Raw genomic sequence first — 22861 nt, forward strand, 5'->3', positions numbered from 1 at the left:
CGGTGCATGCTGCAGGAATATAGCCAAGTAGAATCCCTCTAAGCTAATAGTCACAGTGCTGCTTATCATTGTCTCCATTTTCCTCTGTACAGCAGGGTCACCTAAAATATTGGGCAGTGTATGTATTCCTAGATCTGAAGTAGTAATATTTCTGCTCTTCTTTGCAAGTCGTAGTTTTGAATTCTGATTTTTATATTTTTTGTAAGCAAATGTTGCATATTATCAGTATAGGTAAAATACTAGTTTTTAAAAAGATATTAATTTAAAATATAATAAGTGAAAGGGAGACATGGAAAGAAGAGGATTGAAGAAGGACGTATGCATCTCAGCTAGAGCCTGATCCAAAGACCAAGGAAGTCAATAGGAGTCTTTCCATTGGTTCAGTGGTTTAGAATTAGGGCCATTACGTTGTAGAAAATTTTGTCACATATAACAGGAAAAAAAAAAGATTAAAAAAGAGTAATATATATCCAAGTAAATTGTGGCTATAAATATAAAAAGCTGATACCAAAGTTAGACCAACAATGAAAGTGTGAATGTGAATTTGTAGCCTCCACTCTTCAGCATCCAATGTGTGTTTTTTAAAGAAAGATAACTTGATAATATTTATAGTACGAAATTGCTAAGACAGCATAGCAGGCTGAATACAAGAGACAGCACTTTGCAAAATGGTTAATATGCCTTATTGGCAAATCATCACAATTGCAAGTGTCATTCTTACAGCTCAGCTTTAAAATATATGAATTTAAAACCTAAGTATTAGGACTAATATTTATTTCAAAGCACAGAATGTGTCACAGCAGTAGGGCATCCTATTATTAATGCAGTAAACTCTTGCTGTAATACTTTTTGGTCTGAGGCTGCTGTGCTTCAGTTCCCATTTATATAAAACTAACAGTAAAACATGCCTTTTTTTCAGCCACATCTTGCTGTAACGTGTGAAATGACTGGTTCCTAGGAACAGCCATATGGACAAGTTGTTCCGTATTAAACCATCACAATATAACTTTGAGCTGGCCATTAGTGTGATAAAGCCCCTGGTGAAAGTATCAAACTTTGAGGCTGTTTTCACTTAAAAAAAAAAAAATCAAGTCAAGGCACGGTTATACAAAGTAATTTGCGTCATCAGAATTTCTTCGTGTAGAGAAACTCACTAATCCTTACCTGTGTAAGGGACAGAGCTGGGCCTTGCTCTGTTTTAAATAGTCTGTTAACATTGGACCTCCATGTAAATTTGCATAATAGTTTGTATGACTCTGCCAACCAGTATTCCCCTTCCTTGCCATCTTATGGTTCTGATCCTGCTTTCACTGGAGTGATTTGCAAAGAACACTTTGACCTCAGTGGTGAGGAATCAGGTCCTATAAGAAGTGTAGGAGGGAATTTGGGCAGGAGAAGAAATACAAGTGACACATTTCCTTCGCTTTCTCTTTTTCTGCCCCCGCCCTCCCAGAGTGGCACCTGCTGAAAGGGGTGTTGCAATAGCTTGAAAACCAAGGGCATCCAAACTAAGTGTTTACAAAAGACTTTTCTTTCTTACAGATACCTCTTAAAAGCCATTCAGAAATATCAGTTTATGGGAAGTAAAAAATGAGGACCAGCTATTTGGTAACCATTACGTCTTGATGTCCAAATAGCTGAAAGAAATAAGCTTGTGAGTTCTTAAAGCAAAATAAAATAAAATAAATACAATAAAATAAAAAAATCTCCCCCTTAAGTTTCACATTTTAAATAGTCTTTATTCAGGGAGATGAAGTTCCTTCCCTAAAATTTGCTTAACTAGGCCAGGATATCAGTCGCACATGTGTTCTGTTGTCTTTTGTTTTCTTTTTTTTTCAACTAAAAAGAAAAGTGAACTTCCCACCCTTTCTGCCTTTTCCAAACCTCTAGTTTGTAGTCGTACTGATCATCAATATTGCAAGCCCTGACACTTTGCAGTACTGTCACTGTATATACTGTGAAGGCAGTAAAAATGAGCACTAATCAATCTTTCTGGGAGAAGCAATGAGCATTAGAAGGCCACTATCCTGTGACTAAACACACCCCTTTTATGGAGTGTTGGTGCTAATAAAGGACAGCTTATTACTGAGGCAGAGACCAAAGCCTGGGTGAGGTCAACCATGACTGGCAGTCATCAGTCATTCTTAATGATACTTTTTCCCGTGCTTTCTAAGGGATTCTGAGCAGAGTGCAAATCATTCGGGGTCATCCATAGTTCATGTACCCACAGATGGCAAAGGTTTTGAAAGACTTTAGTTTAAACTTGTGTTTTAAAAAAAAATATTTTTCAAGTAGGCAAAAAAATGAAAAAAAACAGATTTTGCTCATTTGGAATGTTGTATTTTCTTTTTGCCTAATAGATATTTTACACACTAGAGTGCTTGTGCATTATAAAGAACTACATAAATTTATTTTTTATGACGTCTGTCTTCTTTAATTATTACCTTTGATGTCTATTGGTGACTAAAAAGAGCTTAACAGGATTTCTCTCCCTTCTTAAATTTCGCAAAGTGAAACCCAGCCAGTCCCTGACAGATGTCTGTTCCTCACCTTCAGGATTATTTTATAAATCCCTTTCTGATGAGCGGAAGTGTCAAATCAAGGACAGGTCATAAAGTAAAAGTATAAACCTTTTAAAGGGAGACCTTGGTAATATATAAACATTCTGCACACTATCTGAATTTTTTTATGGACTTAAAAAAAATATATTTCAGCAAAAGGAAGGCAAAAGTTTAAAATACCAGCCTCTCTCTCTCTCTCTCTCTCTCTCTTTCTCTCTGTGTGCGTGCGTGCGTGTGTGTGTTTTAAAATGCACAATTTTCCCTTATGCCTCATCCTCTTTCCTATAGCCAACTTTCACGCATGTTGAGAAAATAACTGTGCTGCCTATAGGGGTTGTCACTAAAGTTTGAATTTCATGTGCCTTCCTCATTTCATTTACTTTGAAATTTGTGGTGGTATTTTTTAAATGCCCTAATTAAACCACCTTTGTAGCACCTCTGAATGGGAGGATAGGGATAGCTTCTGTGATTTAGCTTCTGTGATTTAGAGAATTGCTGTCGTTTTTTAGCTGGTTGAGTTTATCTGAGATTTTACGTGTAGTAAACTGAGTTTAATTTTACTTGTAAAGGCTGAAGTCAGTTGAAATCAACACCTTCAGGGTTCTTCTGTCAATTCCATGTCACCACTTACAGAAACGTGTTGCTTTGCACGTAAAATCCTGAAGTTGGACTGGTGTGCATGTATGCGTATGTATGTTATTTAAGCTCTGGCTACAGTATGTGATGTCACAGTGCTTGGACAGCATTAGCTACATCCTTTCTGCCTTTACCTTTGTGTTTGCTGAAACAAACTGGCTAGGTACCCCGCACATGAAGCAGGGAAACTCAGCTTCCTTTAATTAACATTCAGTGTTTGTCTCTTACAGTTTGTTGGTACAGCTCCTAGCACCATAGTATCCTGATCCTCATTAGGCCCTCTGTGTGTTATTGTATTACAAATAGTATAATAATAAAGCAGAAAGAAGAGAAGAAGGGGAGTTCCCTTCTTACAATTTGAACTCTGCATCATATGCATGCACGGAGAGATCTTTCCTGCCACAGTCTGTATTGGTTGATGTGACTTATGTTCTTTAGTTAGGCATGTGCATCTTTTTAATGTCATAGTTATAAGCTACAGTCACCCATATCTTACCACAGTTGTCCCCTGTGTTTGAATTGTCTAGAGGTTGAGCAGGTAAAATGGATTTCCAGGGTTACATATGTTTGGCATATGTGAATTCTGATTGAGAAACAAATGACTAAATAATACTAGTGCCTGTGATAAGAAGTGGTCCTTGTGAAGCACCAGTTCAGGAAAGCATTAAAGCACGTGCTTAGGTGCTTTCCTGAACTGGAGCCTAAGGGCCTGATGCTGCTCTTCTTGAAATCAGTGACAAAACTCCAGCTGACTTTAACGGGAAACTGATCTGGTCCTATGGCCCGATCCTGCAAGTGACTGCATGTGGTCACAGTAGCGTGACCAGATGTCCTGATTTTATAGCGACAGTCCCGATCTTTGGGTCTTTTTCTTATATAGGCTCCTATTACCCCCCACTCCCGTCCCGATTTTTCACATTTGCTGTCTGGTCAGCCTAAGTCACAGGGGTGCACCTGTGCATTCGTCTACATGATTAACGTAATTTACCTCTATGCAGAGGGTCCACACAAGGCTGTATGCACGACTTAAGCCCTGCTTCAGCTTAGTGTTTAAATGGTATTGTGAGGACCTTCTGCACAGGGGGGCAGGGGGCAAGAGAGTGAAATTCACACCTGTGTGAAATTCCCCTCTGTGCAGATGGTCAGGTTAAGGCCCAGTAAACATGGGAGCGAGATTTAGGCACTATATAGACTTTATGCTGGCCCTCTGCACCGAGGGATGAAAGTCACCCTGCGGGTGAATTGCACTGGAAGAGAGGCCATTATATTGTCCTGCATAAAGAGCACGGACAAACAGCTGCATCTACTCTAGGACTGTATCCTTTCCAGGTGACATGCAAGCTCAGCCTTTCAGATATGTTTAATGCAGCCTGTTTAATACGGCATCCCTCCCCCCATCCATCGTTGTTATTTCAGTGTTTTTTATTTTTTAAGCTGAAATCTTTTATTTTGTCTTTAGAGCCTGGTTGAATAGGAATCGTTTAGTTTATGTAGCTTTGTGCTTTTTCTGTACAGCTTGTATCTGCATGAATGTGTTGCAGCCCGATGCAAGTTCATTCGATTAAATAAAATGCTTAAATTGTAATCCGTGCAAAATGATCATATTTGAAACACTTGATGTCTCGGTAAGAATCCATTTAATAGTGATCAGATTTAAATGATTTAACACAGTAGTGGTGGTAGGAGGTGGGGGCGGAAAATACCATTTCAAGACATTCCTGTGTGTGTGTGTGTGTGTGTGTGTATATATATATATATATATATAAAAAAGAGTAAACCAAATTCAGATATGTCTCTGTCTGTCTGTCTCTTTTTTTTAAAGCAGTCAAAAGATATACTGTATTCCCAGTGAAAGGGTGCTTTCAATCCAGTTATCCACTTTACCCAGTCCCAGTTTCCAGAACCTTCCACACACCCCCATTGGTTAAACCACTAAGCCTTTGATTCCTTCCTGATTACACTATGCAAGACATCTATCAAACACTGTCTTATCTGTTTGTAAGGCAGCTCAGGCCTCAGATTTAAGTCATGGGTTTTGGCTACAAGTTGGAGTGTGATTAATAATTGACTAATGTAGCTTTTATTTATCACAGGCTAGCACATTTCACCATTACCAAGTTAATTTATGTTAAGTGTAAGCTGTCGTTCAATCTGTTTTTCAACTTTTTTTTTAAATCCTAAGTCTATCTTTCACTTTTTGAGAAACAAAATCCTTATATAGGGCACAGTCTTACTTGGTGCCAAAAAGTTGATTTCCTTTTCAGTGGAGTCATACATCACCAGCCCTCCCAGCTGCAGTGTCAGCCTCTGACAGAATGACATGTGTCATTTATCAAAGGGGCCAGGCCGGGCCTTGGGAAACGTACACGACAAAGCCTGAGAGAGTTCATTTCGTAGTCCCCTCCTACCCTCTGCGAGGCTCTTGCCAGGAAAGCCTGTGATGTTTCTGTCTTCACAGCATTACTGTAAGTCGTTCAACCTTCACAGAATTAACCCTCACCACCGCACCAACCAACCATCACCACTACCACAGAATCTCCCTCAAAGAGTTCTGAAGCTCAAATGCAGAGCCTATTATGGTGCACAGTAATAACACAGATAGGGCTGCAAAGTTATGTTCCCTGATCTGTTTCTCCTCCTATTGCTGTAAAGTACTTATTTTTTTTTCTCTATATTGTATGGTATAAGAATTTAAAAGTCCTAGGTTTTCCTACAGCAGGACAAGGTCAAAGACATAAAGAATAAGGTAATAAAGTACTTCAGTCGTGAAAAAAGGGTAGCCACTGTACTGTGCACAGGTAGAGATTTGTGGTATGTGTGTGTGAGAGGGTGAGTTTTCTTCTGTGTTCCACCTGTTTTAAGTTTCCTTGTGCTGAAATAAATGTAGCAGATATTTTCTTTTATATAGCACTTTATAGTGTTTGAGTCACGTAACACCTGCATAAAGGGAGTGACCTCGTTAGGACTCAATACTCCCTCTGTGTAAAGTATTTGAAAAAGGGGAAAAAAGAGAAAAAGCTGATTGTACTTGAGGAGGGGGAAAAAACAGCTTCCCCCTACCCCTCCAGGTGTCACTTGCCCTGAATTGTTTAATATCTGCAGTCCTCTGTCCTATAGCCAGATGATGAAAAAAGAGGTAAAGCAGAAAATAATATTTTGTCAAACAGAGAGGAACATGTTGTCAAAGTATAAAAATATTTTTGCTGACATAGGTTTTTCTTTTTTTTTTAGTGGCTGAATTTTACATGTTGAGCATGTGCAAAGATTGTGAGAAAGTTATTGTGTCCCCCCCATCCCTCTGTGTACTTTTCATAGTTCCTACCACGCTGAAGTTATTTACAGCATCAGATATTATTTAAAGAGATAGCTAAGGAGACTGTAGCCTCAGCCAGGAACTTTCCAGAAAGGAATCCTATAAATTAGCTATTGTTCAGGAGTGACTGTTTTCTAGTCAGGGCTGGTCCTTTCATTTGTCTACATAAGGCTAATTTATTTTTGCAGCCAGATGTGGGCTGACAGCCATCACTCAGAGCTTCCTTCCCCCACTGTTAGGAGGTCGGGAAAACAGTCACGTTTCCCATTTTACAGAATCCCCATCAACATTATTGAAGATTGATGTATCTTTAAAGCAAAGATTGATTGTGGATATCGGAGTTATGGTATCATTTATCATGGTGAATATTATTTAGACTTGGATTGTACAAGGCTGTAACTTGAGACACAGCCAGGGGAGGGACAATCTGGAAACGAGGATCCATGAACTTTAATGGATGGATGCTTTTTCAAAGCTCCACTCACTATAGCATGATTTACTTTTCTTACAGAAAGGAAACAAGCATTTCAGTTTTAAAGGGCCAGCATGCCTTCTTGTCCTCCTTAGCAGGTCCTTCACTGAGGCATCACAGATGTAAATAGAGAGATTGTGTATGACTGTTATATGTATATAAGTAATCCTAGCTTAAACATATCATATGGTACATTAAGGGAAGTGCAGTCAAGACTTGCATGTCTGAGTTGCCTTTGCTCTGAATCATGTCACTGTTTGACACAGCTCAGCCATGCTGCCACTTAAGCGTACTTTTATAGGGTGCCATGATCTGAAATTCTGGAAGCTTCAGATTAATCCATGATAACTAGCATGCCACATTGTTACATTGGTTTATGCTTAGAAAGACAAGTGGAGTCTAAACTATGTATACACTCCCTGCATGAGGTGTCCTACAGCTATGGCCAGCCTGGTTGGTTACCTTGTGGAGCATCTGAGAAATATGGCAATCCCAACAGCCTGATTGAGATTGTTCACTATCTATAATGTAAAATTCCTGCACATTGACATATGTCCAGTTTATGGTTTGTAGCCTGATTGTGCAAAAGGACTGTCCTACAGGGGGTCAGCTAGGTTTAAGAACTTCAGGGTGAACACTTAACCAGTTGTTGTTTGCTGCTTTCACGTGATATTCGGAAATATAGATCTGGATTTTGCAGGTGAAAATGTAGCTGTACTTTCAGGGTATATGTTCCAGAAAGCCACCCTCAATCCTATGAAAAGAGAATGTATGAAGAAGTGGCTTGTCTGAGATACTGTTACTTACCTAGCTTTAGCAATGGTTTGTTGAATTCATTACAGTATGTGTCATACTTTAGAACATGACCTTTTCCATGTTTGATTTTTATTTTTCATTAAAACTAATTAGCTTTTAATTCTTCTGAGAATGTTCAGGTGAATTTAGGGAAGTTGGTGACATACAACACTGATTAGTTCCAGATATAGTGCAGACAGGTGTTGTGCGAGCTTCTCCCACGCATTTCTGCCAATACATCTCAATCTCAGCCTACAACATTCCTCTTAGCCAGTGTATGCTTCTTATGAGAAATTGCCCATTATATCTTTGACCATTAGTGACATGGACTGACATTTACTAGGAATAAGGTGGAGCTCACCAAATTCATTTTCACTTGGGAACTCATCGCCAGACTAACATTTGAGCCTTCATTTCCAGAAGGGAAGTACTAGTGCCCTAACTCAATGCACCACCTACCTCCCTGTTTTCTTTTTTAAACCAAATCAGGGATCACTTTACTGTCATAAACCAAAGTCAATAAGAGAGCTTTCATATGAACAGTCATGCTCATGAGTTTTAAAAAACCAACAACAATGGAAACAATTATGAACATCTGTTTTTGAATGCACATGTATTCTGTACATAACAATCAGATAAATTCCATTATGTGGAACAATCAGGGGAATTTCCCTTTCTCTCTGAACATTCTCGTGAAAGAATATAGTTTGCCGTGTAGATATTTTTAATCACTAGTATTTTTCTGTTAATCAGATAAATGTAAGGACTACTGTCAGCCTGTGGTCCAGATTCTGATTTAAGGAACACTAATGTAAACCCTGAGTAACTCCACTGGCTTCTGGATTTAGATCAGCGTAATTGAGATCAGAATCAGGCCCTATAGAGGTCTAGTATATTTACTTACACATTAAAAGTATTTTTCTCCTCATTGAGAAACATATGAAATGTCTTCAAAAAGGAAGCAGTTTATCAAATTCATATTAATCACAGCATCAATAATGTTGACCGGGTCAAGTCATTACACTAAATATATTGTAACCATTATTAATACATGTAGCCCAGTGCCATAGTTATGATATAAGACTGCTGCTTCCTGATTAAAAGCTGTTTGGTGATGCAGAGATTCCATACAGATTCTCTTTGCCTTGTGGTGACTGACAGTAGCTTTGGTATGGTGCTTTCTTCTGACAGTGGAGTATATTAATATGAACACACCTTACAGAGGGGCCTCCAAGAAGTGCAGAAAACACAAAACAAAAGTGTCTAATTTCAGCAGCCACAACTGTGCATCCATAAAGTAGCCAAATTTATCATGGCATATTACAGAGTGCAGCAAATGTCATGAAAACCATTGTTTTTTATTTTTTTCCCTGAGAGTCTGAATGAGGTGATTTATGGTAGTTATCCATCTTAAGGGTCATCCATCAAATTTTAGTTGCTAGGCAATCAAACCAGCAGCTGTTTGCTTTGAATCAAGCTGAAAAGTTGTCACTCATCACATGCAGGTATGACCTTACTGGTTAAAAACATTATCATGCATGCAAAATTGAAGAGAGACTGTCATGCTCCCTTCCCCCCTAATTTGGTGCATTGTTTGCCTTGAGTGTCACATTTAACACAAGTCTAGATCTTTTAAAGCAATATTTAAAAAGGTCCCAGTGTACAACATGCTACCTTGTATCCGTCAGAAATATTCATATGCTCATATTAAAGTCTAGTTTTTACTAGCGGCAGGATGTTGTTTCCTCAGTATCACAGAATTTTAAGGAATAGGTCTCTCTCTATATATTTAATAATGTTGGGCATGTTTAGATGAGGAATGGATCTTGACAGTCATGGGAGTAGTTGTTTAGGACCTTTCTTGCACCAACAAAAATGAGGCCCATGATTCCCAGTGGAACAGTGGTGGAAATTGTAGTGTAGAAAACACTCATACTACTTTACTCAGAGCAGGGTTAGATGACACAGTGGTTAAAATCTTCTGAAACCTGTATATGCTGTTCTTCTGCCATTGCTACAACCACTGTAAAGCAGTACTACTGGTGATTTGCAGGCCCTATCTTTGCTAATATAGGCATGGCCTAGGTATGGCATGGGGACATAAACCAGCTTTCATTCCCTCTCTTTGGACTTTTACTGAAATCATTTGTAACTAGTTGTCCCTCAACTGTCAGCAGGGCTTCATAGACCATTGTTTCTTATGAAACCTGGTGGGAACTGGTGCAAAGGTTTCTGGAGAGCATTTGAAGAGGGCTGATAGGAAATATTTAGAGTCTGGTCTAGACACTATATGTACAAGAAAGCAATATGAAAGTAGTCAAATACTCTCTTTGTTTCAGTTAATCAGAAGTAGTATCTGTCTGCTATATTGTAATCTTGTACACTGCAGGCTCTTGATGGAAAAGTGTAATATAGGTTGTCAGAGATATATTCCATATAAAAACTCAAGGAGAAGGTGTAGACTCTTTTAAGCACTTATATGCTGTCCAATGTAACTGGAAGACGGGTCAGAAATCTGCCTCCTGGTCCCGGGCTGCCCTGTATACCAGATACATCCACAGTGAAAGCTTGACATTTCAACAAAATGCTTCAGAGAGTTCTGTCGAATGCTGCTGCTGCCATTGCAGTGCTGTTCTGCCGTGACAAAGTGTTAATCACCCTAGTTAAGTCTTCAGACTTCACTAGGAATAAAGGTATGTTCTTACCATGTGTTAGCTAACACACGGTAACTAACATAAGGCAAAATCTTAGTGAAGACAAGGTAGTTGTAATTTTACCTTGACTATGACCATGTGTGAAAACTACAACTGCCTTGTCTTCACTATGATTTTACCACATCTTAAGAAAACACTCTTATACTGCTCAACACTCTGAGAAGATACAATCAGACCTGACTTCTCTTGCCATGCTTCTCCCATCAACAGCTGTGTTAATTTTTTCTTGTTCTGTTTTTATTGTAAGTGTGGTTGTGCACATGTTTAAATGTTGCTAAAGCTAATGGTAAACAGCCTGCTGCTCTCAAAGCCTCTCTGTTACCTAGGTAGGTACTTATAGGGCTCCCGTTCCAGTAGCATTTGAGCACCTTTCAAGTGTTAATGTAAAAAGATATGCACAAAGTACACCTTGTGATGAATATACTGAGGGTATGAAAACAGTCATCACACATCCCCACCATCATGCTTTCACTTATCACGGAGCTTACACTAGGTGGCTTGTTAGCAGTTGCTAATGAGTTTGGTGTAGTGTGTGGGAGGTTCCCAGGTTGAAAACTACACTTTCAGCCTTACTCTTTCGCTTGAGTTGCTTCAATGATTTGTGTATGCTCTTAAATTTATATCAGTATCACTTATTTTGTTCTTTTTTTAGATGTAAATGCAGAAAGAAATATGAATCCAAATATTTAGGTAGCTAATCACCCCTCCCCCCACCGTTGTATTTGAGTGCCTTCATACTAAAATAGATCGGCAATAGTGTGGTCCCTAGTGGACTCTGGCTCTCCTCCCTTTCCAGGATGTAAGAACTCAACTTGGGATAGGGTTTTCTACTCTTTCTGATTTTAAAATAATAATTACTACAGATGTGGAGTGGATGATATGTTCATGTAGGCTGGACGGGCAATATAAGGTGAAAATGGACCACTTGGGACAGGTTCCGCTACCTTTGCTCATGTCAGGTAGTATCCTGATTTCAATGGAACTATGCATGGAGTAAGGTACTACTCAATGTGAGGAAAGGTGGCAGAATCTGGTTCTTTGAGATGCTCTAAGTTAAAGTACCTAGCCCTTTAGCCTTCAGTATATCTCAGTGCACAAAGGACTTGACCAACCCAGCACAGGGTTGAACTGAGCAAGGTATTTTGAGAGCTATTGCACAGTGTGAGTTTGCATAGTGGATCAGCCTAATTTTACGGTGATGACACGTGGTGATTTGATCGTTACTGTTACTATGCAGTAACTATGACGTACAAACCTTATGTGGATAACTCCATTGGATGCAGTGGTAATTATATGGCAATTCAGTGAATGTTAACACTTTGTCGCCTGATTATTGTGCGCTTAACTTGTGTCAGGGAACTAATTAGCACAGGTGTTTCTGTTATTATGATATGTTTAGTGGACCTTGGTGCTCCTGTTTTCAGCTGTGTGGCCTGTAGGTTTTCAGGGCAGTGTTGTGTTCTGTAAAACGTGTAGGATTTTCCAGTCGATTTGCAGAGGTTTATCTGTTTTTCTGAGGCTTTCGGTGCTGTGTGCTTCCTTTTGTCGATGCATTCCTAAGGCAAAAGCATAAATAGATATCGCAAGTTTATATTACAGCTGAAGAAACTCCCATACTTTTAACCAGCTGCACTGTCCAGTCTCTGGAGAACAAAGTCACATGACCAAATAATGAGAATGAGGTTGACAGGAGTGGCGGGATGGGTTTTATAATCAAAATGCATTCATCCCAAAATGCACTTAGGCATCTTTTTTTTTTTTTAATTCTTTATGTTGCTTGCTTAGCAAGATGTTCAGGTGAACATCTTACTCTTGTAATTGCCATCCTTCAGTGGCTGGGTTTCTGAATGTTTTTTTTTTTCTTGCATACTTTGGCTTTTATATTTACGTTATTATTTTTGTTGTTGTTTGCATTTGTATAACAAATACTTTGGTGCCTAGAGGTCCCAAACCAAGATCAGAGCCCTGATGTGCAAAGTGCTGCACAAACACACAAGATTACAATCTATGTAGAGATGTCAGATACATAGTAGGAGTGGAATGAGAGGCACAAGAGAGGTGAAGTAACCCATCAGGTCAGGAATATAGCCCAGGTCCTGACTCCCAGTCCAGTACTCTATCCACTCACTAGACCGTACTGAGCACCTGGCATTGGCTACTGTTGACAGACAGGATACTGGCTAGATGGACCTTTGGTCCAGTATGGCCGTTCTTATGTTATTATGGTCATGCTCTCACTCTCAGCTAATTTACATTACCACTGATGACCCATGATACACTGCTTTGTTCTTTCCCCCTCTATAAAGATCATGCATTTGTACATGCAGCATACAACATTTGAGTAGCCACTGAGTTTAGTTTATAACTAGTATCATGTTTGGGAAGTGCTTTGTCACTGTGAACTTGCAAGTTGCTCCATCAAAGATTGGGTAGACAGGGTAAGAATTTTTGTTGGGTGATCAGATAAAAGTGACATCTTTCCTATTTTGTATTAAGGATAGTGGGAAACTCTTATTGTTAGTCTTTTTTCTGCTCCTCCTCTGCATAATTCAGTGGAATCTTCTTTTAGGAGGTTCCCAGTTTCCGCCAGGTTGTGGTGGCAGTACAGTTCCCTTCCCCAGATTAGCTGTTCAGTTTATAGTCGGAGAGTCCTGCTGCCAGTCCCATACTTCTGACTTGACTGGTACTCTGATCAAACACATCTTGTCAGGTATGCCTCTTGCTCTGCACTCCTGTCCCACAAGAAAACACTGCTTGGATATAAATCATTAGCATATACAAATGCAACAGGGAAAGGCACACCCCTGTAACTTCTGATATCTCAAAGAGAATTTATAATCTCTTATTTACACACTCTCCCATAGAGGATCCCCAGGTCTGAGGATAGGAATGTGATCATTTCCCCCACACACCTTTTTGGTATGGATGTATAGGTGGCGGTAGCCTTGCAGTTTTGAAGAAACTCCGGCAAAAATATATTCTGCCTGCCCTTTCCGGTCAGCACACTACTACCCTTCCGTCACTTCTTTGTTGCATGTATGTAGTTTACGTGTTTCTTACCAAAGGTTCTGTCAGTTTATTGAGCTGTCAAATCCAACATAGATTTGCTTAGATATGGGAAAATATTAGAAAGGTGCTGAACCTCAGCCCCTCCTATTTCTCTGAATCGAACCCAATTCTTTTGAACTCCTTTGCTACTGAGCTTCGGTGCAGCTTCTGTACGATAGAGAATACAGCAGCAGAACTTTGAAATGACATTTTTCCACCACAGCCTTGCCCATTGGTGGTGATGTGATATGAGGCAGCACCAGAGGTGTATTTTGCCCCACGTTCCCAATGTGCCAGGCAACAGTGAATTGGTTCAGGTGCTCATTGGTTCAGAGAAGAAATTAAGGCCCAGACAAATGACCTTTCCCCCACCAGTTATCTTTATTCTATAATAAGAATCCATTAAGGGTAGGAGAGTCATCTATACCGGAGACCCCCCTTTCCAAAGAAAATTGTTCCAAAGAGCTCTCATCTTTTTCTCCTATGAACAAGATGTCCAGATTTTCTTTAGATCAGACCCCCCACATCTCCTTCACTTTATCATTACCAACCCTGCTACTCCAGCAACTTGCTGCCTTGAGGGCTTGCAGGAGGTCTTTGGCTCCATGTTTGCTTGACCCCAAGCATGCAATGGATTCTGGGATGCTTGTGAATAGTGCAAGCAAATTGGAAGGAGTGATTGTAGTGTAAGAGCACAGGGCAGTGGTAAGGGCCTGCAGCAGCTGACAATCAAAGGTCAGTAAAGTATTGAGAGAAGGGCAGCTGTATGGTGGGAAATGCATGAGGTAACAGTCATAGTGCCAAAAATGTCAACATAAGACATAAAGGTTAGGATCAAATAAAGTTTTCTTGCATTTTTTCTGTTTTTTCCTTATTTTACAAGTTACCTCTGTCAGGTAACTGTCCCTACTCGGACTTAGTCCTTTTTTTTTAAAAAAAAGATGGGGCTGTTATTTTCTGGGGTTTGGTGTCTTGTTCACTGCTTGAAATAGTATGGAAAAGGGGTTCACCAAATGCATGTGTTCAGGTTGCAGTTAAATCAATTTTGCTGGTAAAAGTGCCACCTTATTTAAATGTGGAGAGCTTATGTCTATGGTATGTTCTGGTGAGATGCCCCAGCTTCCTGCCTCAGCCGCTCTTCTTTCTCACTTTCACTGGCATAACTGCAGCGTCCTCAGCAGAGTTAGCCTGATATACAGTGGGGTGAGATGAGAATTAAGATCCCTATTTGTTACTATTTCATTCTTTTAGCTACTTTCTTAATATTTTTTCTCCTTGCTGTCTCTCTGATTCCCTGCATTACTATTCTTTCATCTATTTCCAACTCTTTTTCTGTGCTTTTAGGACATATTTTAAGATATAGCAAAAGAAAATGGGAGTAAAAGCATACAGTGAGGTGGTAGTAAAACATCTTCTCAGTTCAGTGCATTGTGAAGCACAAGGCCAAAAGCTAAATAATTCTAGCCCTTGAGAAAGGTGTGTATACAACCACATGCACGTTGGGGTGTTTTATAGCATTTTGAATTCTGTTTTTCCTCCCTAAAACTTGGCTTGAGTGGAACAGGGAAAAAAAGCCACCCCTGCCCCCCCGCCCGCCCACCCCCGTTAAAAGAGGATCAACTGTCCGAGTCTAATTCCTTTCTCAGTGTAACCCTGGAATAACTCCATTGTAATCAATGGAGTTACAGCAGTATCAGTGTAAAACTGGTTTAAGCACAAGCAAAATTGGATTTACAGGATATTTTAACTCCTTAGTGATGAATGAAATACTTTATTTAAAAATATAATTGCCGTAACCTTTAAAATATTTCCCCCTCACTTTCCATGCATTGGAGGATGGCAATGGAGTTTGTGGTTCTGAACTATTCATATGCACAGCCTGGAACCCCCTTGAACAAATGCTTTGTGCTTGTTTTCTGCATGCCCCTGTAGCTTATGACTATATGATTTGAGGAGATCTGTAATGCTGGAGAGTTAAGCTTCACTTCCACCACTAAGGTTTCTTCCAAGAGTCAATAAGTTCCCTTACTTTGAGCCCAATCCTGCAAGGAGCATTCTCAGTCCCCACTGACTTCAGCATCTTGTTGGAAACTTTAATGTTAGTGGCTAGAGCACGTGTTTGGGACTCAGTAGGCCTGTTTCTATTCCTAGCTCTGCCATTGACCCACAGTGGGTAAGACACTTCACCTCTCTGGGCGTCGGTTTTGCATTTGTAAAATAAGGATAATGATACTTCCCTTCCTGTGTAAAGCACCTTGAGATCCTCTCATGAAAGAACACTACACAAGTGTGCAGTAATTCCCAATCCCAGAGACTGGCATGTGTACCAGTCCTGGTACTTTTGGATATTGTGCCTAATGATACGTTGTCTCTTTAGTAACCAGTATCTGAGCCCTAGTGCTCTGCCCACCTCCTGCTGTGTGATTAGCACTCTGAGCTGCTGTGGGACTTGTGCTGCTTTACTGTGCTTTGGGGCACTTTGTGATTGGGAGTCTGGTGACTGGTGTGGTGCATACTACAATGAAATAAGTGATGGCAACACTGGTTGTTAGAGCTGAGATGTTACTTCAGTAAACTGTCATAGTTGCCTATAAAGATTGGGACGACTGACCTGACTGTCACCTCATGGAGAATGAGCCCAGACTTACATTTATGAAATATCCCTGTTTTACAACACTGACTAGAAGAAAGAATGCTGTTAAAAGTTAATGGAGGAATTCCAATGGAACCCTATTAGATTTCCCCCCCATTAAATGACTTCTACAGACTTTTTAATGGATGTTTTAACTAGGCATTGTTATCAAAAGGACTATTGCACAAATTAAAACCAGGCCCATAATCGGTGAAGAGAAGCTGGATTTACTCTTCTGCCTTTGGGGCAGAGGAGCGTGTTGACGGGGGGAGTGGGGATTGAGGAGGGAGGGAGAGAGATCAAACGTTTGCATTTTCAGAAACACAGCTCATAAAAATGGACCAGCAAAAACCTTTCACAGAGAAATTCGGGATAAGATAATATGCTGTCTAATTTTTCCTGCTAAGAAAGATCTGAAACAAAAAAGGGATCATTTAAAAACCCATAAGAGTTTTAAATCTGGATAGCCTGTTTCAGATTCCTTTCTGTGTCAACACAGGATCTGATCCTATGAGCTGCTGAATTCTCTAAACTTCCATCAAATCCAGTGCGAGTTTATGGAGCTCTACAACTTGCAGAATCGGGACCATTGCAATCCCACCTGTTGCAATTCTGATCTTAAGCTGCTTTATGTCTCTTACTACATGAAATGTTTGCATGAGGTCTGGGTTTTTAAATTTCTTTTCAGACCAAAATGTTGTTTTGGTGCTGTGGTATTTAACAGTTTTCTTTTAAACATCATCAGGGAAACAGTCTGTTGTCTCTGAAGTTAAAGGTGTGAAATTCTGGTCTCTGACATTCTTTACTTTACTTGCAGAATGCAAGCTTCTCTGTAGTGCCCCCTCAATGACCTCATCTCTAACCTGGATAGATTACCCACTAGGGGTCATTTGGTTTCCATTCTAGTGTAGCCATGGCTGCCTCATTTAAAGGGATACTTCCACCTAGCTCTTTAAGCCCCGTATATTGTACAATTAAAGTTGTATGTTCTGTTATCAAATGTCCTCCTTGTTATAGTAACATCCAATTTACCAGCTGAAAATATGGTTAAGATAATAAAATCAGAGGAATTTCTGTTCTGATATTGGGTCCTACATGTAAACAAAGCTCTGTGTGTGAGGTGAGTGGGGTTGGCACTTGGAGTAGGTATGGAGAGCTTTGTTTGTGTGGATCATAGGATCATAAAGGTTCTTTCACGTTAATAAAAATTAGATAAATTAGTTTTGAAGTCAAACACTATAATAAAACCAAGAGGACATTTGCTTTTCCTAGAGCAGTTTTCCCTCCCTGTCCCCTGGAAGGATACAAAGCTTCTATTTTATTTGCATCACCACTTTATATCAGGACAGTTTAGCACACCTTGACGTGTTCTTTCTGACCTTCCTAAATCTAGGACATTATCCTGACACATTGCTTGATCCTGCTTACTGTACCACATGATTCCAGTTTCTTGGAAAATCAGCTGATGTGCTCTACAGAGGGCAGGTTCAAACCGAGTACCTGACACCTTGAAGACAATGGAGGCCTAAACTACTTGACAGCACATTTCTAGTGAACATTGTCAGTTGTACTCAAATGTCCTGAAGTGGTTTTAATTTTGTGATGTGGTTTATTGGCCACTGGAAAAAGAATGTCAAAGCCCTTATCTCTCCGTGCTAGTAAAAACTTCAGATTGGGTATAAACTGTAGTTTTTTTGGAGAGGGGAAAGGCAAGATCTTTCTTCTCTAAGGCACTGAACTGGTTTAATTGAAAGAACAATTTGATTTGCTGCAGGAGCTGCTGCTATAGTAAAATAGCTCGGAATGCTAGCACATTTTTACTTCTCTCACCCAGACCAAGGATTTAATACTGGCAGGTGAACTTCTGAAGGCTGCTATCAAGTATACAGAGACAATAACTGTCTTGGAGGTGGAACTTTGTCAATATTTTTTGCCTTGGGCCAAAAAACATTCACAATAATGGAGTGCTAAAGTCCTGCTCAAAAATGTTGCAGCTAGAGAAAGGGGAATTTATTCCAAGTTGGAGACTGCGGTATTGTGGTATAATGTGTGGTTTCTTAATTATCCTTATGGTGTAGCATTAACCATCAAGACATTTGGGGCACATCTCAAGGCATGGTCCTTGCTCCGTTAGAACAGCAGGACCCCTTTTCGTGCACACAGTGCTGAATATATTACTATTTTTAATATGATATTGCCAAGTATTTTAGGCCCCAGATTTGACTTGCTGTACCGTGAAACCTGGCAGAGGATATCCTTCATATTTTAAATGTCTGTCTTGGGACTAAATCCATAATTATGTAACTGAAAAATTAAATATATATTTATGAAGACTCCCCTGCCTGTCTTTAATGAAGGGTATGGATGATAGTAAAATCTTGGGATTGCCTGAACAATAGATGAGCATGTTATAATACCATAAAGAGAGAGCCAAGGAAGCCCTCATAAACTTATTTTACTAATATATATTAATTTTATACTACTAAGCACAGAAATACAGAGAAGTATTTCTTGTTTGAAAGTAGGGAGTGTATTATTTGAACAGGTAAAAACAAATAAAATTCTTGACTCCAGCCCTCTCCCTGCCCAGGTTAGGGCTGTAACGGGATGGCCCAAATGCTTGTCTCTCTTAGCATCTCTTTGAAAATGAAGATTAGCAGTATGAAACAATATCTCCTTTGGAAAAACAAGGTGTCTGAGATGTTGGTGTCCTTTACAGGGGCTGGTGGGATGTTTTCAATGATTTATAATAAAAAGACACCGCTTTTGTATGACACATACGGAAGGTTCTCCTTTTATTGATTCAAACAGAACATAAGAACAGCCATACTGGATCAGAACAATGGTCCACCTAGCCCAGTATTTTGTCTTCTGATAGTGTCAGGTACCAGGTGCTTCAGAGAGAATGAACAGAACAGGGCAATTTATCAAGTGAGCCATCCCCTGTCATCCAGTGTCCGGCATTCAGAGGCTTAGGGACACCCAGAGCATGGGGTTGCATCCCTGACCATCTTGTCTAATAGCTATTGATGGACATATCCTCCATGAACTTAACTAACTGTTTTTTTTGACTCAGTTATACTTTTGGCCTTCACAGCATCCCCTATGTGAAGAAGTACACTGGACCTTCGCTAGAACGCGGGATTTGGGATCCATGTGCGGTACCGCGTTAAAATGAATTGCAATTAAAGTACTTAAATTTGGGATCCATTGCCGTGACCGCGTTATATGTGAATTCACGCTATATAGACGCGCATTTTAGCGAGGGTCCGGTGTATTTCCTTATGTTTGTTTAAAACCTGCTGCCTATTAATTTAATTGGGAGACCCCCAAGTACATGTGTTATGTGAAGAGGTAAATAACAATTCCTTATTCACTTTCTCCACACCATTCATGATTTTATAGACCTCTACCATATCCCCCCATTAGTCATCTCTTTTCCAAGATGAACAGTCCCAGTCTTCTTAATCTCTCCTCATATGGAAGCTGTTCCATACCCTTAATAATTTTTGTTATCCCTCTCTGTACTTTTTCCAATTCTAATAGATCTTTTTTGAGATGGGGCAACCAGAACTGCATGCAGTATTCAATGTGTGGGCGTATCGTGGATTTATATAGTGGCATTATGATATTTTCTGTCTTATTATCTATCCCTTTCCTAATGGTTTCTTACATTCTGTTAGTTTTTTTGACTGTCGCTGCAGATTGAGCAGATGTTTCCAGAGAACTATCCACGATGACTCCAAAATCTCTTTCTTGAAGTAGTAATAGCTAATTTAGACCCCCTCATTTCATATGTATAGTTGGGATTATGTTTTCCAGTGTGCATTACTTTGCATTTATCAACATTGAATTTCATCTGCCATTTTCTTGCACAGTCACCCAGTTTTGTGAGACCCCTTTGTAACTCTTTGCAGTCAACTTTGGACTTAACAACACCTCTACCCCGATATAACGCGGTCCTCAGGAGCCGAAAAATCTTATCGCGTTATAGGTGAAACCGCGTTATATCAAACTTGCTTTGGCCTCGAGCATTTCCATTATTAATAGTCACTTCCTGCCCCCGACTGACCCCTCAGAACCCCTGACCCATCCAGACCCCCATTGTCCCCTGATTATCCCCTCCAGAGATCCCCCTGCCCTAATCACCCCTCCCAAGACCCCCTATCTAAGCCCCCCTGCTCCTTGTCCCCTGACCGCCCCCTCCAGAGACCCTCCCCATCCCTAATCACCCCCAGGGCCCCACCCCCTCCCCAACCCCCCTGCTCCCTGTTCCCTGACTGCCCTGACCCCTATCCACACCCCCGCCCCCTGACAGGCCCCCCAGGACTCCCACGCCCTATCCAACGCCCCTGTCCCCTGACCACCCCGCCCCTAGAACTTCCAAACCATCCAACCTCCCCTGCTCCCTATCCCCTGACCACCCCCCGAGACCCTTTGCCCCTTATCCAACCCCTCGGCCCCGGCCTGGCAACCTTAACATGACACTCAGAGCAGCATGTTGGAGCCTGACATGCTGATCCGCCGGAGCTCGCAGCCCTGCCCCTCAAAGCGCTGCTTTACCGTGTTATATCCAAATTCGTGTTATATCGGGTTGCGTTATATCGGGGTAGAGGTGTATCTTGAGTAATTTAGTATCATCTACAAACTTTGTCACCTCACCGTTTGCCACTTTTTCCAGATTATTTATGACTATGTTTACCAGCTCTGGTCTCAGTACAGATCTTTGGGGCACTCCACTATTTACCTCTTTCCACTGTGAAAACTGACAGTTTATTCCTACCCTTTATTTCCTATCTTTTAATCAGTTTCTGATCCACGAGAGGATCTTCCCTCTTATCCTTGACTGCTTACTTTGCTTAAGAGACTTTGATGAGCAACCTTGTCAAAGGCTTTCTGAAAGTCCAAGTGCGCTATATCCATTGGATCACCCTTGTCCACATGTTTGTTGACCTCCTCAAAGAATTTTAATAGATTGGTGAATAGCAGTCACTAACCAGTCATTTCCTCAGTTCTTTGCAGAAGATTAGGATACTGGCACACAAAGAAAGAAGTAAACAAAAAGGGGCATGCTAATTACAGTTGCATTCTATAATCATCAAGGAAAAAACAAAACTAGTGTTGCCAAATAAAATAATTGTTAATAGTACTGCACTTAGCGTCAAGAAGCAGGTTTTACTAGATACTCAAGGTTTTCCAGTTGTTAGAGGTACCTGACCTTTTGTCTCAGATTTCCCTGTATATCACAGGTTTGTGGATATCTTGTATAGCTGCATGCCTCGTTGTTTTGTTGTTTCTAATATATAAACCCAAGAAAGTTTGTTAATGCAGTGTTATGATTTAGATTCTACATGAACAAAAGTCCTGAAATTCAGAGATTCTTTCCACAACAGCTGCAAATAAGCTTTCATGTGCATGTATAGTATTTTCTCTAAGTGTATCTAAAAAAAATAACATGGCATTAACATAGTTTTTGGCAGTTAACTTAACTTGTTTTCGGTATGAGCTAAGCATTGTTACTAACATTAGAAAAAAACCCTGTGATTGCACATTGATTTAGATGATTACACACTGTAGATGTGTGGAGTGTGTTTATTTTAGTGTTCTCCACATGTGTATGGAGTTCCCCATTTAAATAAATGCACACAGTAATTGAAATGCCATAGAGCTTCACAAATTCTTGTTTTGCCAATGCACAAACCTGATAACTTTCACAAAAAACCTGGAGGCCTCACTTCAGATCTTAGCAAAGATTTAACAGCAGGGTGACTTAGTGAACCAGGGCCTGCTTCTGAGATTTGCCCAGCACATCCTAGGAGGTGCTGTGTGGCCTCAGCTCCCAGTGACTTATCCTCAGTGCTATTGAAGTCATGCAGTATTTTGCAGGAGTATTCATCATCTCACAGAATTAGCCCCTAAGATTTCTACAAAGCATACTGTGGATCAACAGCATAAGTAATCAAAATGATGCTTATCAAAATAAATGAACCAATAGATTTTGTGATACTGTATCCTTGATTTTTTTTTTTTAAATCATGATTACTGGGGTATTTGCTAATTTTAGTAATCTGCAGTGAATCACCCAGCCATTAGTGCAAATTAACAAGGATTATGTACCTGGACCATAGGATTCAGGGCCTGGTGCAATGCCCATTGATGTTAATGGAAAGAGTTCTGTTGACTTTAGCGTGCTTTGGATCAGGTCCTCATTCGTAAGGAAAATAATGTACCATGCATACCTAGTGGGCTCTTCTAATTCGTTTATAATTTTTCAAACAGTTCTTTTCTTAAATTGCCAATACCTGCATTCTTCACTGAGGATTACATACATTCTGAGATTGAATTTTTAAAATGAAACAGTTTGAGCCATCCAAGCACATGCAAAAAGCAACAGAAAACACCTTTTCTGTCCATTCCCTCATGTCCCCTATCCTCCCAACTTGGAAAAAATTCAGAATGGCTGAAGGAATTTGACCCAAACCTAAACATTATTTTGGAAGAAGGAAATGCTTTTTTTCCCCAGAAAATTTCAAGCATCTGAGAATTTGGACTTCCAATGAAAGCTTTTCTTCAAATGTCACTGTGGGATTGCTGCTACGTTGTCAGTTCTGCTGTCCATGAGGCTTGTGTTTGTCTGGAATAACTCTATTAAACCAATGTAGTTAAGCCAGTGTAAATTTAGATTAAGAG

The 22861-nt window shown here is 40.1% G+C and overlaps 1 protein-coding gene across 3 annotated transcripts in view; it reads left to right on the forward strand.

The window, feature by feature from the left end:
* Positions 1–22861, forward strand: part of TSHZ1 (teashirt zinc finger homeobox 1) — a 97370-nt gene that overhangs the window by 12089 nt on the left and 62420 nt on the right. Inside the window, exon 1 of one of the 3 annotated variants that reach the window (XM_043539976.1) lies at positions 6987–7104. The exons of the other annotated variants lie outside the window; for them this stretch is intronic. Within the exon in view, the coding sequence (XP_043395911.1) occupies positions 7002–7104 (103 nt within the window). The 5' untranslated portion in view covers positions 6987–7001. Of the gene's footprint in view, positions 1–6986; positions 7105–22861 lie in introns of those variants that run through there. 3 annotated transcript variants of the gene reach the window in all.

Source organism: Chelonia mydas, chromosome 2 (genome assembly GCF_015237465.2).
Source record: "Chelonia mydas isolate rCheMyd1 chromosome 2, rCheMyd1.pri.v2, whole genome shotgun sequence".
NCBI lineage: Eukaryota > Metazoa > Chordata > Testudines > Cheloniidae > Chelonia > Chelonia mydas.